Source organism: Papio anubis, chromosome 18, assembly GCF_008728515.1.
Source record: "Papio anubis isolate 15944 chromosome 18, Panubis1.0, whole genome shotgun sequence".
Taxonomy (NCBI): domain Eukaryota; kingdom Metazoa; phylum Chordata; class Mammalia; order Primates; family Cercopithecidae; genus Papio; species Papio anubis.
The window spans coordinates 55,063,559-55,075,760 of NC_044993.1; the positions used below are offsets into that span (position 1 = coordinate 55,063,559).

At 44.9% G+C, this 12,202-nt stretch overlaps 1 protein-coding gene across 1 annotated transcript in view; it reads right to left on the bottom strand.

Moving 5' to 3' along the window:
• Positions 1 to 235: 235 nt before the first annotated feature.
• LOC116271308 (C-1-tetrahydrofolate synthase, cytoplasmic-like) overlaps positions 236 to 12,202 on the bottom strand; it is a 36,990-nt gene continuing 25,023 nt past the window's right edge. Inside the window, exons 3-8 of the mRNA XM_031658409.1 lie at positions 11,539 to 11,598; positions 10,135 to 10,188; positions 7,471 to 7,607; positions 7,225 to 7,325; positions 4,633 to 4,769; positions 236 to 2,805 (exon numbers count right to left, since the gene is read on the bottom strand). Of these exons, the coding sequence (XP_031514269.1) occupies positions 2,641 to 2,805; positions 4,633 to 4,769; positions 7,225 to 7,325; positions 7,471 to 7,607; positions 10,135 to 10,188; positions 11,539 to 11,598 (654 nt within the window). The 3' untranslated portion in view covers positions 236 to 2,640. The remainder of the gene's footprint in view (positions 2,806 to 4,632; positions 4,770 to 7,224; positions 7,326 to 7,470; positions 7,608 to 10,134; positions 10,189 to 11,538; positions 11,599 to 12,202) is intronic.

Consider the following 12,202-nt stretch of genomic DNA (forward strand, 5'->3'; position numbering starts at 1 on the left):
ATGGGCGGATCAAGAGGTCAGGAGATCGACACCATCCTCGCTAACACGGTGAAACCCCGTCTCTACTTAAAAAAATACAAAAAACTAGCCGGACGAGGTGGCGGGCGCCTGTAGTCCCAGCTACTGGGGAGGCTGAGGCTGAAGAATGGCGTAAACCCGGGAGGCGGAGCTTGCAGTGAGCTGAGATCCGGCCACTGCACTCCAGCCTGGGCGACAGAGCGAGACTCTGTCTCAAAAAAAAAAGATCCAGCTGAGCCCTGACTCTTTTACATTTAATTTGGGGACCCTAATAATAGAGGCCAGTCCAGAAGCAGCTACACTGGATAGGTTGAGACTGGATTGGAGTAGGGTGGGGAATCTGTTCCCTCTTTTTAACCCTTCCAAATAAAACACTATTGATTTGGCCCTTCTCAATTTATCTTTAGTAAGCCAAGCAGGAAGAACACTTTTATGTGTTTCTCTGGCTAATACTTTCTGCCCTGCACTTGAATCTTTAAAAATATTCCTTCTTTGGAAAAGGTATACACACCTTGATTCACTCTTAATTTGGCAAGTGACTTACAATGTTATCCCTGAGCGGACCATGCAAACTATTTAAGTAATTAAAATATGAACCAAGAAGTAGCTCGGTGGTAGAATATGTTGCTTCTAAAATGAACATATGCAAATATCAGTCTTTAGGTCCCGCAGCCCATTTGCTGGTCTATAACTGAGTGATTCTGCCATCCTTTGGGGGACACTATAACATTCAGCTTTATCAACATTCATTTGCCTATATGCAAATTACCAGTAAAAACACTGGTGACCAGGAGGGAAGATACTGCTTTGATTTTATTCATATTTTATTGTCTATGTAAGAAATTAATGTGAACAAGATGGCAAGTTTCATGTTTAAGTCAACATTTCCTACCTATCTGCAAGACTCCAGATCCCCACCCAGGTTTTTCTTCTCCATCTCTCACATGTAATCCAAAAAAAAAAAAAAATGCCAAAAGCAGAAATATGTTACAGAAGATGCAAGGTTTTAAACAGACTGAGCTTGAATGTCATATCGCAAGTATTCAAAGTGCGGAGTTGTAGGAGAGCAATTTCTTTATCGCCTGTTAGATAATTACACTACAAGAAAATGAGTGATCAATTATGAGCTACTGTCTTAAAAGCACGGTGGGGAGAGTGGGAGGGAGGTTAAAAACGGTGAAGGCTTGACAGTGACTAATGTTCCTGGCAGCTCAGCGTCTACATCTGAAACTTGAGATGGGAAGGGAGAAAAAAGGCTATTCTTGCTATAACTCCCTTCAACAATTCAACAGATATGAGTGCCAGTGGTCAGATGGCAGGAGGCTGGATGTGGCGCCACAGTGACCACTGCCCTGAGGAGCTATCTAGGTAGGAGAGCACAGGATGCCACACGTGAGACACATACAGTAAAAGATACAATACACATGCTCTGTGGGAGAGGAGGGAGGGAGAGAAGGAAAGATCATCCCTTGGTAAGGGGAAATCAAACAAGGTTTGGAAGGAATAACGGACATGACAGGGAGGAAGAAGCTGAAGGTGAAGGTCAAGTTGAACCTTATTCAGTTGTGCAGCCCAAGGCCTGGCATTGTGCTTGATACACAATAGTTGCTCAGTTAAAGATAGTTCCTTTCTTGAATCTATGAGGACGCATACAAGTTTTGCCGTATTGTTCTGTGAAGTTTTCTGTCTGAAAGAATAGCCCACTCCACTAAGAATGCAGGGATGGGAACTACAAAGGACAAATGAGGCATGTGCAGGGAAGAGAAAGTGGTCCACTTTACAAGTTGAAGACAGGTATTCACCACACGCAAGTGCGATCACAGGCTGCAGAGGTCACTGAAATTAGTGTGAGGCTAAGGAGTCTGGCAAGTAAGAAGGAAGAGGCTCAGAGGTCCATGTCCAAAGGTGAACATGGCAAGGCGAGAGCATGGGGATAGATCTGAGTGGGAAGCAGCGGGAGGGAGGGATACCTGCAAGGAAGTTATCACAGCCTGTCAGCTGAGAAGGTAACACTCAGTGGTGACACTGAGAACAGAGGAGACAGAAAACAATTCCTAATATTTAGAGACGGATCCAATATAGGGAATGCTTGGGAGGGAAACTAAAAGGCTGCAGACCTGTGGGAAGGAAGAATGGTGGTACTAACCAAAAGACGGGAGTAAGGGGTAACTGGGGGATGAGGATGCCAAGTATAGTTATGGACATGATTAAAAGGCTAGATTTATCCTCTCAGCCTAGAAAAAAACCCAGGTCAAATATCTTCTTGTAAAGCCTTCCTCTTGGCAGAATGAGTCCTTCTTCTGGACTCTGATAGCACTTTGCAATGATTATACTGTGTTTTAAACCCATCCAACAACTTTGCTAAAATAAAGGGTGATCTCTACATGAAGATAAAGTGATATATCCCTCCTGCCCTCCGTCTCACTTTCTCCCTGGACAAAGTCATCTTGGAAGCTGTACAGCACATGATTAAAATCACAAGCTCTGGCACCAGACCTGCCTGCAAGTGGCACCTCTTCTATCTACTAACTGTGCACCCTTGGGCTAGTCAGTCTCCCTAAACCTTAGTACTACAAGCATAAAATTAGAGACAAGCTTCTCTCTCAGGCTTCATTTGATGACCTAGACACCATCCTCAACACCAGAAGCCACCTTCCTCCTCCAGCAACACTCACCTGGGACATAATTGATTCCACAGTCGATGACTATTGCCCCAGGTTTGATCCACTCCCCTTTAACCATTTCAGGCTGACCAGTTGCAACCACCAGGATGTCACCTTTATTTACCTAGGGGGTAGGGGATTTGGACATCAGAAATGAAATAATGAAATACACACCAAAAAAACCCAGAAATGAAAAGGATATCCCTGAGCTTTGTATTAAATTCTTAACTGTCATAGGCTATTTCATAAGACACTGGGTTAAGGCCTCAAATGTAAGCCACGCACTGTTTCTGACAGCCCTTCACATGCCATGCTCATTTCTACACATGCCAAAGAGCTCCCTTTCACCAGCCATTTTACCCAATAGGGAAATCAGTGTGAACCTGCAAGGCAGAGAGGCAAACAGGCTTGGGGCCCTGCGTGTTATAATGTCCAGACACTGCTTCTTCTCCTACAGAATATGGGGCTACCACCTTCCACAAAGCACTACTTTGGGAGGATTAAAAGAGAAGGTACTAGACCTCTCTCCTGCTCTCTCCCCACATTTAAGAGACTGCACTGTCAACAGGCACGTGTGCACGTGTGCATTCTTGGGCTCAGGAACCTGATGCAGGGATCTAGAACAAGCTGCCGTAGGTATTAGCAGACTACTGCCCACAACTGCCTCTGGAGCACCTCCACTCTGAGGCCACCACTTTTACATACATGGGATCTGGCTGCCAGAGGTCAGTCTGAGTGCCTGTACTGCTAATCTTTGTCCACCACGAGGCAGACTAAGGTAGAAAGTACTTGGTGAGAGGTCAGGCATGTTGGGTCATGCCTATAATCCCAGCACTTTAGGAAGGTGAACCAGGAGGATCGCTTGAGCCCAGGAGTTTGAGTCCAGCCTGGGCAATGCAGTGAGACCCTTGTCGCTACAAAAAGCTTAAAAATTAGCCAGGCATGGTGGTACATGCCTGTAGTCCCAGCTACTCAGAAGGTTGATGCAGGAGGATCACTCAAGCCCAGGAGTTCAAAGCTGCAGTGGGCTCTGATGGACTGCCACTGCACTCTAGCCTAGGCAACAGAGCAAGACTCTGTCTCTAAAGAAAAAAGACAAAGGCCGGGCATGGTGGCTCATACCTGTAATCCCAGTACTTTGGGAGGCGGAGGCAGGCAGATCACCTGAGGTCAGGAGTTCGAGACCAGCCTGACTAACATGGAGAAACCCTGTCTCTACTAAAAATACAAAATTAGCCAGGTGCGGTGGCACATGCCTGTAATCCCAGCTACTCAGGAGGCTGAGGCAGGAGAATCACTTGAACCCAGGAGGCAGAGGTTGTGGTGAGCTGAGATCGCGCCATTGCACTCCAGCCTGGGCAACAGGAGTGAAACTCCGTCTCAAAAAAAAAAAGAAAGAAAGAAAAAAGAAAAGAGAAATTACACAGAACAAACTCTGTATAAACTTGGGCACGCTTTTAATTTTATGTTTTTTTTTTTTAAATAATTAATTAATTTTTTTTTTTTTTGAGACAGGGTCTTGCTCTGTAGCCCAGGCTGGAGTGCAGTGGTGTGATCATGGCTTACTGCAGCCTCAACCTCCTGGGCTCAAGCAATCCTCTTGCCTCAAACTCCCGAGTAGCTGGGACTACAGGCATCTGCCCACCCCATCTGGCTAATTTTTAATTTTTTTGCAGAGAAAGTGTCTCACTATGTTGCCCAGGCTGGTCTCAAAAACTCTTGAGCTCAAACAATCCTCCTGCCTCAGCCTCCCAAAGTGTTGGGACTAGAGGTGTGAGCCACCCCACTCAGCCTTTAATTTGAATTTGCTTTTTCATCTTGTAAAAATGAGATGATGGGGTTAAATGAGGTCATGAGTATAAAGGACATGGCAGCATCTGGCATTTAGTGTGTGAAAAGAACACCCACCCTCCCCACCGTAACACCTTCACCTCTCCCCTGGACTCCCTACCTCCTCATTCAGATTGGCAGTCTTGGAGTGGCAGGTGGTCACTGTGGCATTGTTCCACAGAAGCAAGTCATGCATCGGGGCCCCGACAATTTTACTGCGCCCGACCACCACAGCATGCCTTCCGGCAATCGGCACCCCTGAAAGAAAAGCCAGCCTGCATCAGAGCTGGAGGATAGAAGCTGCCCTCATTCACATGCCACGTGGAGAATTCAGAATAAGTGCACAAAAACAGGTTCTTAACATCAAACAGAAACCTTCCCAAAAACATTCCTTCTTTGGCAATAATATTCTCAACTCTAGGGTTTCAGCTATAAATTGGGACTTGTACATGTGTCCTTCTTGTCGTGGGTTTTTGGGAGCAGCTTAAGCCAAGATCATTCATTGAGTCATAAGGGAGTGGGAAGAAAACCTACACTCAAAGAAAAAAGAAACCCTGACATACAGCTAATCAGCCATACAGAAGAAGATATCAGATTAAATTACATGGGAAAAATAGTTAAAACAAACAGGTTGGAGAGATGTGTAGGAAATTAGATTAGTATCAGTAATTCTTTCCAAATTTGGTAAGTTTGTTTATACAGTTCCTCACCCAAATTTCTCTTTTGGCTTAGGGCCTGAGCCATAGGGTTACTTGCAGGGAAGTGATAAAGGGGAAATTTAACTGTGGCAGCAAGCTTTCTTTTTGCATCACAGCATCCATTTTTCTGGCAATATACCAACGTCCTTTTTAGGGCTGACTCATACTCTACTAAAGACAGCCTGAGTGAGTATCCAGTAGTGGACAGGTGACCATATTTCTTCCCTCAGCTGATAAGATCCAATCCCATGACTGTTAGGCTTAAGGATGGAACCAGGCTGTAGGTGTCTGTGGCCACAAAGTGGAGCCCGAGAATGAGCTGTCCACAAAGAAGAAAGCAGAGAGAAGTTGATGACTTCATCAGAGTCCTCAGGGCAGTCAAGGCTGAGGGCAGTGGACCCTTGGTCAAGGCAGGTAGGGTTTAAATTGTGCTTCTTGTATAAAATCGTTTTTTTCAGGAAAAGATAAACTCTTATAATAATGTTAACATCATGAACATCTAGAAGTAAGGACCACGAACTTTTAAAAGGTAACTTTCTATACTTTTTAAGGATTCAGCAGAAGAGTTAAAGCTGCATCAGGGCAAATGATAGCATCACTGTCAATAAGAGGCAGTGGCCTTCAGGTGCTGTCCTCGTGGGATTTTTTTTCTTTTTTAAGCAAGGCACTACAATGTTTGCTAAATATGCTGAAGAATATACATTTAGGCCGGGCGCGGTGGCTCAAGTCTGTAATCCCAGCACTTTGGGAGGCCGAGATGGGCGGATCACGAGGTCAGGAGATCGAGACCATCCTGGCTAACACGGTGAAACCCCGTCTCTACTAAGAAATACAAAAAATAGCCGGGCGAGGTGGCAGCGCCTGTAGTCCCAGCTACTCGGGAGGCTGAGGCCGGAGAATGGCGTGAACCCGGGAGGCGGAGCTTGCAGTGAGCTGAGATCCGGCCACTGCACTCCAGCCTGGGCGACAGCGCAAGACTCCGTCTCAAAAAAAAAAAAAAAAAAAAAAAAAAAAAAAAGAATATACATTTAACTGTAGAAATGAACTGTCAAAGCTTATGGCTTGATTGACCTTTTCTTGCCAACCACAGAAAATTTTCATTTATGCTGGCCAAAACTTTCCACTTGAAACTTCTGACCTACTTCTTTTTACCAGGACCCATTTCCTTGTAAAAAATAACCTCTGCTAAAAGTACTCATAATGAAATTAAAATAGCAAGGTGCTAACTAGTAATGGGACAATATGGCCAACTGTACAGGAGACCCATTTCCAGCCATCTGTCGAGTCCTGGAACTACTGTGGAGATTCAGTGCCCATTTTGGGGGTGGGGGGAGGTGGGACTTTTCACTTCATATTCTTTTAAACTATCCAAATTTTTATTACTGTATAGGTTATTTTTCGCAAAAAATAAATTGCTTTCAACTCAGATAACTCTGAATTCAAATCTTGGTTCCATTGTCTCCCAGACAAGTTACTTGCTCTCTCTGAGCTGGTTTTTGTTTGTTTGTTTTAGAGACAGAGTCTCACTCTGTTGCCCAGGCTGGAGTGCAGTGGGGTGATCTCAGCTCACTGCAACCTCCTCCTCCCGGGTTCAAGCAATCCTCCCACCTCTGCCTCCCAAATAGCTGGAAATACAGGTGCACACCACCCTGCCTGGATAATTCTTTTGTATTTTTAGTAGAGACAAGGTTTCACCATGTTGACCAGGTTGGTCTCGAACTCCTGACCTCAGGTGATCTGCCCGCTTCGGCCTCCCAAAGTGCTGGGATTACAGGCGTGAGCCGCCGTGCCTGGCCTGAGCCTATTCTCTTAGCAGTTGAACAGTAACAGTACCTACTTCATAGAGTTTCTGAGAAAATGGAGAGAAAATTTAGGTAACATCCTTACTAGACAGGCCCTTCTGCCAATCAAGTCCATTTATTTATGGCCCACTATGTACCTCCTCTATGCCACCACATGTCAAGACCAGGCTTCAGGAAATGATGCTTTCTTGTTGTTTGGTTTGTTGTTTTTACCTGTCTCTTTGATGAGTTCCAAGCATCCCTTAGGCGTACAAGGAATGAAACAGTCATTGAGGTCACCTCTAGCAAGTTTCCCAGCACTGATGTTGGTCAATCTAAAAAAAAGTGATGGAAATAAGAAGGAAATAAAGGCAATTAGGTGTCTTTACTCTTTAGAAACATTTATGCTGTATTCCCCAAACAGAAACATATTATAAATGAAAGCATGCAATGAGACATAGGAAGCCAAGCCACATTTACCCATCCACATCCTTCTCGGGTGCAATAGCATTGATCACTTCTTCAGTGTTAATGGAATTCTCTGAATCAAAAGGTAGCTGCACTAAGAACCCGTGTATAGTAGAGTCTTCATTCAAAGATGTAATGTACTTGATCACCTAAAAGTAATACCACATATAATTTGTATATCACATAGAAATCAAAAGGTAGGAAGAAACACTTTTCAAGGCAAAAATTAGGTTGCCCTATTTCCCCCCCAACAGTTTAATTATAGTTCTTTCAGAATGTACCTTCCCCTTGACTCCTGAGCAGAACACCTGTACTTAACATAGAATGCATCCCCTAGGTGTCTGGTAAGAAGTCCATCAAATAAAAGAGCTAAATGGCTGGGCGAGGTGGCTCATGCCTGTAATCCCAGCACTTTGGGAGGCCAAGTCAGGAGGATTACTTGAACCCAGGTGTTCAAGACCAGCCTGGGCAACACAGTGAAATGTGATCTCTACAAAAATTTTTAAAAATTAGGGCCAGGGGCTGGGTGCAGTGGCTCACGCCTGTAATCCCAGCACTTTAGGAGGCTGAGGTGGGTGGATCACCTGAGCTCGGGAGTTCAAGACTAGCTTAGCCAACGTAGTGAAACCCTGTCTCTACTAAAAATACAAAATTAGCCAGGTGTGGTTGCACATGCCTGTAATCCCAGCTACTCGGGAGGCTGAGGCAGGAGAATCACTTGAACCCGGGAGGCGGAGGTTGCAGTGAACTGAGATCGTGCCACTGCACTCCAGTGGTGAGCTGAGATTGTGCCATTGTACTCCAGCTGGGGCAACAATAGTGAAACTCCATCTCAAAAAAAAAAAAAAAAAATTAGGGCCCGGTGCGGTGGCTCACACCTGTCATCCCAGCACTTTGGGAGGCCGAGGTGGGCCTCCCAAAATATAGAAAATTATTTTCTATAATTTGTACCGTACAATACAATAGCAGTTACTGGATCACTTGAAGCCAGGCGTTTGAAACCAGCCTGGCCAACATGGTGAAACCCTGTCTCTACAAAAATACAAAAAATAAGCCAGGCATGGTGGCACGTGCCTGTAGTCCCAGCCTCTCAGGAGGCTGAGGCATGAGAATCGCTTGAACCCAGGAAGCGGAGGTTGCAGTGAGCTGAGATCATGCCACTGCTCTCCAGCCTGGGCAACAGAGCAAGACTCTGTCTCAAAAAAAAAAAAAAAGGGCCAGGTGTGGTAGTTCACGCCTATAATCCCAGCACTTTGGGAGGCTTGGGTGGGCAGATCACTGGAAGTCAGGAGTTTGAGACCAGCCTGGGCAATATGGGCAACTAAAAATACAAAAATTAGGTGGGTGTGGTGGCACATGCCTGTAGTCACAGCTACTCAGGAGGCTGAGGCACAAGAATCGCTTGAACCCAGGAGGTGGAGGTTGCAGTGAGCCAAGATCGCACCATTGCACTCTAGCCTGGGCGACAAGAGTAAAACCCTGTCTTAAAAAAAAAAAAAAAAAATTGGCTGGGCATGGTGGCTCATGCCTATAGTCCCAGCTGCTCAAGAGGCTGAGGTGGGAGGATCACTTGAGCTTAGGAGGTTGAGGCTACAATGAGCTATGACCACACCACTGTGCTCCAGCTGGGGCAACAGAGTGCGACCCTGTCTCTAAAAATATAATACAATACAATAAAAAGAGCTAAGAACTCTAATAACTTATTACAGCAATAATACCCATGTTACAATCATCCAAATCAAGATGTAGAGCAGCAATGTCCAATCATCTTTTTTGTGATGGCAGAAATTTTCTGTAATTTGCACCTTACAATACAATAGCAGCTACTGAATCCTTGCAAAGTGGCTAGTACAACTAAGGAAGTGAATTTTTAATTTTATGTCATTTTAATTAAATTCAAATAGCCTCATGGGGCTAGTGGCTCCCATACTGGACAGCACATATATGGAACATTGCTATAACCTTAAGAAGTTGCTTTATCCTCCTACTCCTTTAGCGTTAATCTCCCACCTACAGGCAACCACAGTTCTGACTTTAATCACCACTAATTTGTTCTGCCTATTCCTAAACCTCATATAAAAGGAATACATATTTGGTTTTTAGAATGCAGATAATTACAGGCCAAGGATCAGTTTTAATAAACACAACAGATGATTTGGAAGCAAACAGTACTACAGTCACACTTTGAGTACCAAATATTCCTCCCCTGGGACTGCACCATCTCCTTTATGGGAGTCTGTGAAGAAAGAACACCTGGAGGTGCTGGGCATGGTGGTGGCTCACACCTGTAATCCCAGCACTTTGGGAGGCCGAGGCGGGTGAACCACCTAAGGTCAGGAGTTCGAGACCAGTCTGGCCAACGAGGTGAAACCCCGTCTGTATTAAAAATATAAAAATTAGCCAGGCGATGTGGTGCGCGCCTGTAATCCCAGCTACTTGGGAGGCTGAGGCAGGAGAATCGCTTGAACTGGGGAGGCGGAGGTTGCAGGGAGTCGAGATCGCGCCATTGCTCTCCAGCCTGGGCAACAAGAGCGAAACTAGCTCAAAAAAAAAAAAAAAAAAAAAAGTACCTGGAGGTCTTGGGTAAATGTGTCAGTCCCCAAAGTCCCCCTAAACCAAAACCAGAGAGGAAACCACTTCAGCTTCCCTCTTCACAATCAACTTATAAAAACTCACCTCAGATTCTGTGGTTGTTCTTGGTAACTTAATGTGAGTGGCTTTGATCCCAATCTGCAAAACGGACATTAAAAGCAGGTAAATGGCAAGACAACTTGAGATACTGAACCATTTCTTTTACAGACATGACTAACAAACAAGGTGTTGGTCATCATTTCACCCTTATATGTTCTGAAGAATGAGTCCCTCACTTCAACCCATTCATCATTCGCTGGTTAATTGCCACTACGGCACTTCAGCAATGTCACGCTTGCTATTCCTTGAGAAAGGAAATTAAATCTTGGGACCCCAAATTCATTAAGTCAAAGGGAAAAGCCAAGCTGGGAACTGGGTCATGCAAATCTGCCTCCCCCTTTTTGGTTCCTAAATAAGATGTTACAAGATGAAAAGCTACATGCCTCCCCCATATTTTGCCCACAAGGAAATTCCTAGTGAGCTGCAAGATCTTTATGATGTTTCTGTTAAAATTTCACCATGGCAATGTAAACCGATAGCTTGTCTTTACAGGTGCAGCCACCCCCAGCCCACCAGACACAAATGTATATCTGATTGTTCCCCTGCCCCATTTTGTCTATGTTATCTTACATAAAATGCAGATTGCCTGCATTTTTCCTCAGCCCCACTTGTCTATATTATCTTTTTTTAGGGGGGGATGGAGTTTCACTCTCGTTGCCCAAGCTGCAGTGCAATGGCATGATCTCAGCTCACCGCAACCTCCGCCTCCCAGGTTCAAGCAATTCTCCTGCCTCAGTCTCCCAAGTAGCTGGGATTATAGGCATGCGCTACCACACCTGGCTAATTTTTTGCATTTTTAGTATAGATGGGGTTTCTCCATGTTTCTCAGGCTGGTATCGAACTCCTGAGCTCAGGTGATCCACCTGCCTCAGCCTCTCAAAGTATTGGGATTACAGGCATAAGCCATGGTGTCCAACTGTCTATGTCATCTTATGTAAAAAATGCAGATTCACTTAGCCAAAGTCATGAATGACTATTTTTCCCTACCCACCTCTTACATGAAAATTGTGTACTTCTCAATAACCTGCCCTTTCCTCTTTAAATTTGGAGAACTCGAAATCATCTTCAGAGAAAGGCATAGACCTGTCTCCCAGGTGTGTCTTTAATTTTGGCAAATAAATCTCCTAAAATGATTGAGACTTGTCTCGTCACTTTTCTCAACTGACATCCTGCTCTTTGGGAAGAAAATCATTAAAGAGAAAACAAAAACTCAAGGGCAAACCAGAGGTCACAGGTCTAACTCACCCATTTCTGACTTGCAAAATAGATAAACTAATGTCTCCTGTGAGTGATAAAAGTTTACACAGGGAGGAACAAAAAGGGCAAGGGGTAATTGATAGGACCCAGGTGGAGGTGGGGGAGGGTGATGGCATGGCTGTTGGGGCTTACCTCTTCAGCAGCCTTCAGCTTCACTTTTATATAAAGATTGGAATCATCTCTGTTGCCAATCTAGAATAATAAATGCATGCAAATCAGATGATTAGGGAAAGGCAAAGTGCACAGAAAAGCTTCTACAATTTTAGTTTTAATAAAAGAAATGTTTAATCATGCAACTCTTGTTGCAGAGAACTTACAGGAGTATAGGGAGGCTGTGGGGGCAGGAGGGATTATGTGAACACAGATGGTGTTACAGCCCCTCCCCTAAACAAGGCCCACGTGGTTCTCACTGCAAAACCTCAAACAGAAAGAAGAGGATATCTGCATCTGCACAGGAAACTAAGCAAGGATGCTGCAGGCCTACCAGAAACATGTGGGATTTCTGCTGCCATACCAAAAAAAACAGAGTATGGAGGGCTGAGAAACTGTCATCAGGCAAGAAAAATGCCTGAGAGGCAGGAGCACCCAGAGGGCACAGTCCACACCCTCTCCCCCACCCCCAGGGGCAATGGAAAGCTCCCTGGCCCCTCCACACAGAAAATAGAAAGGAGGGTGGAAGGACCTCACTCTAGTTTACACTGAATAAACAGCCAGGCAAGACAAAGGGCAATCTGCCCGCCCCAACACAGAGAGAAGGCCGGGTGCAGCGACTCAGGTCTGTAATCTCTGCACTTTG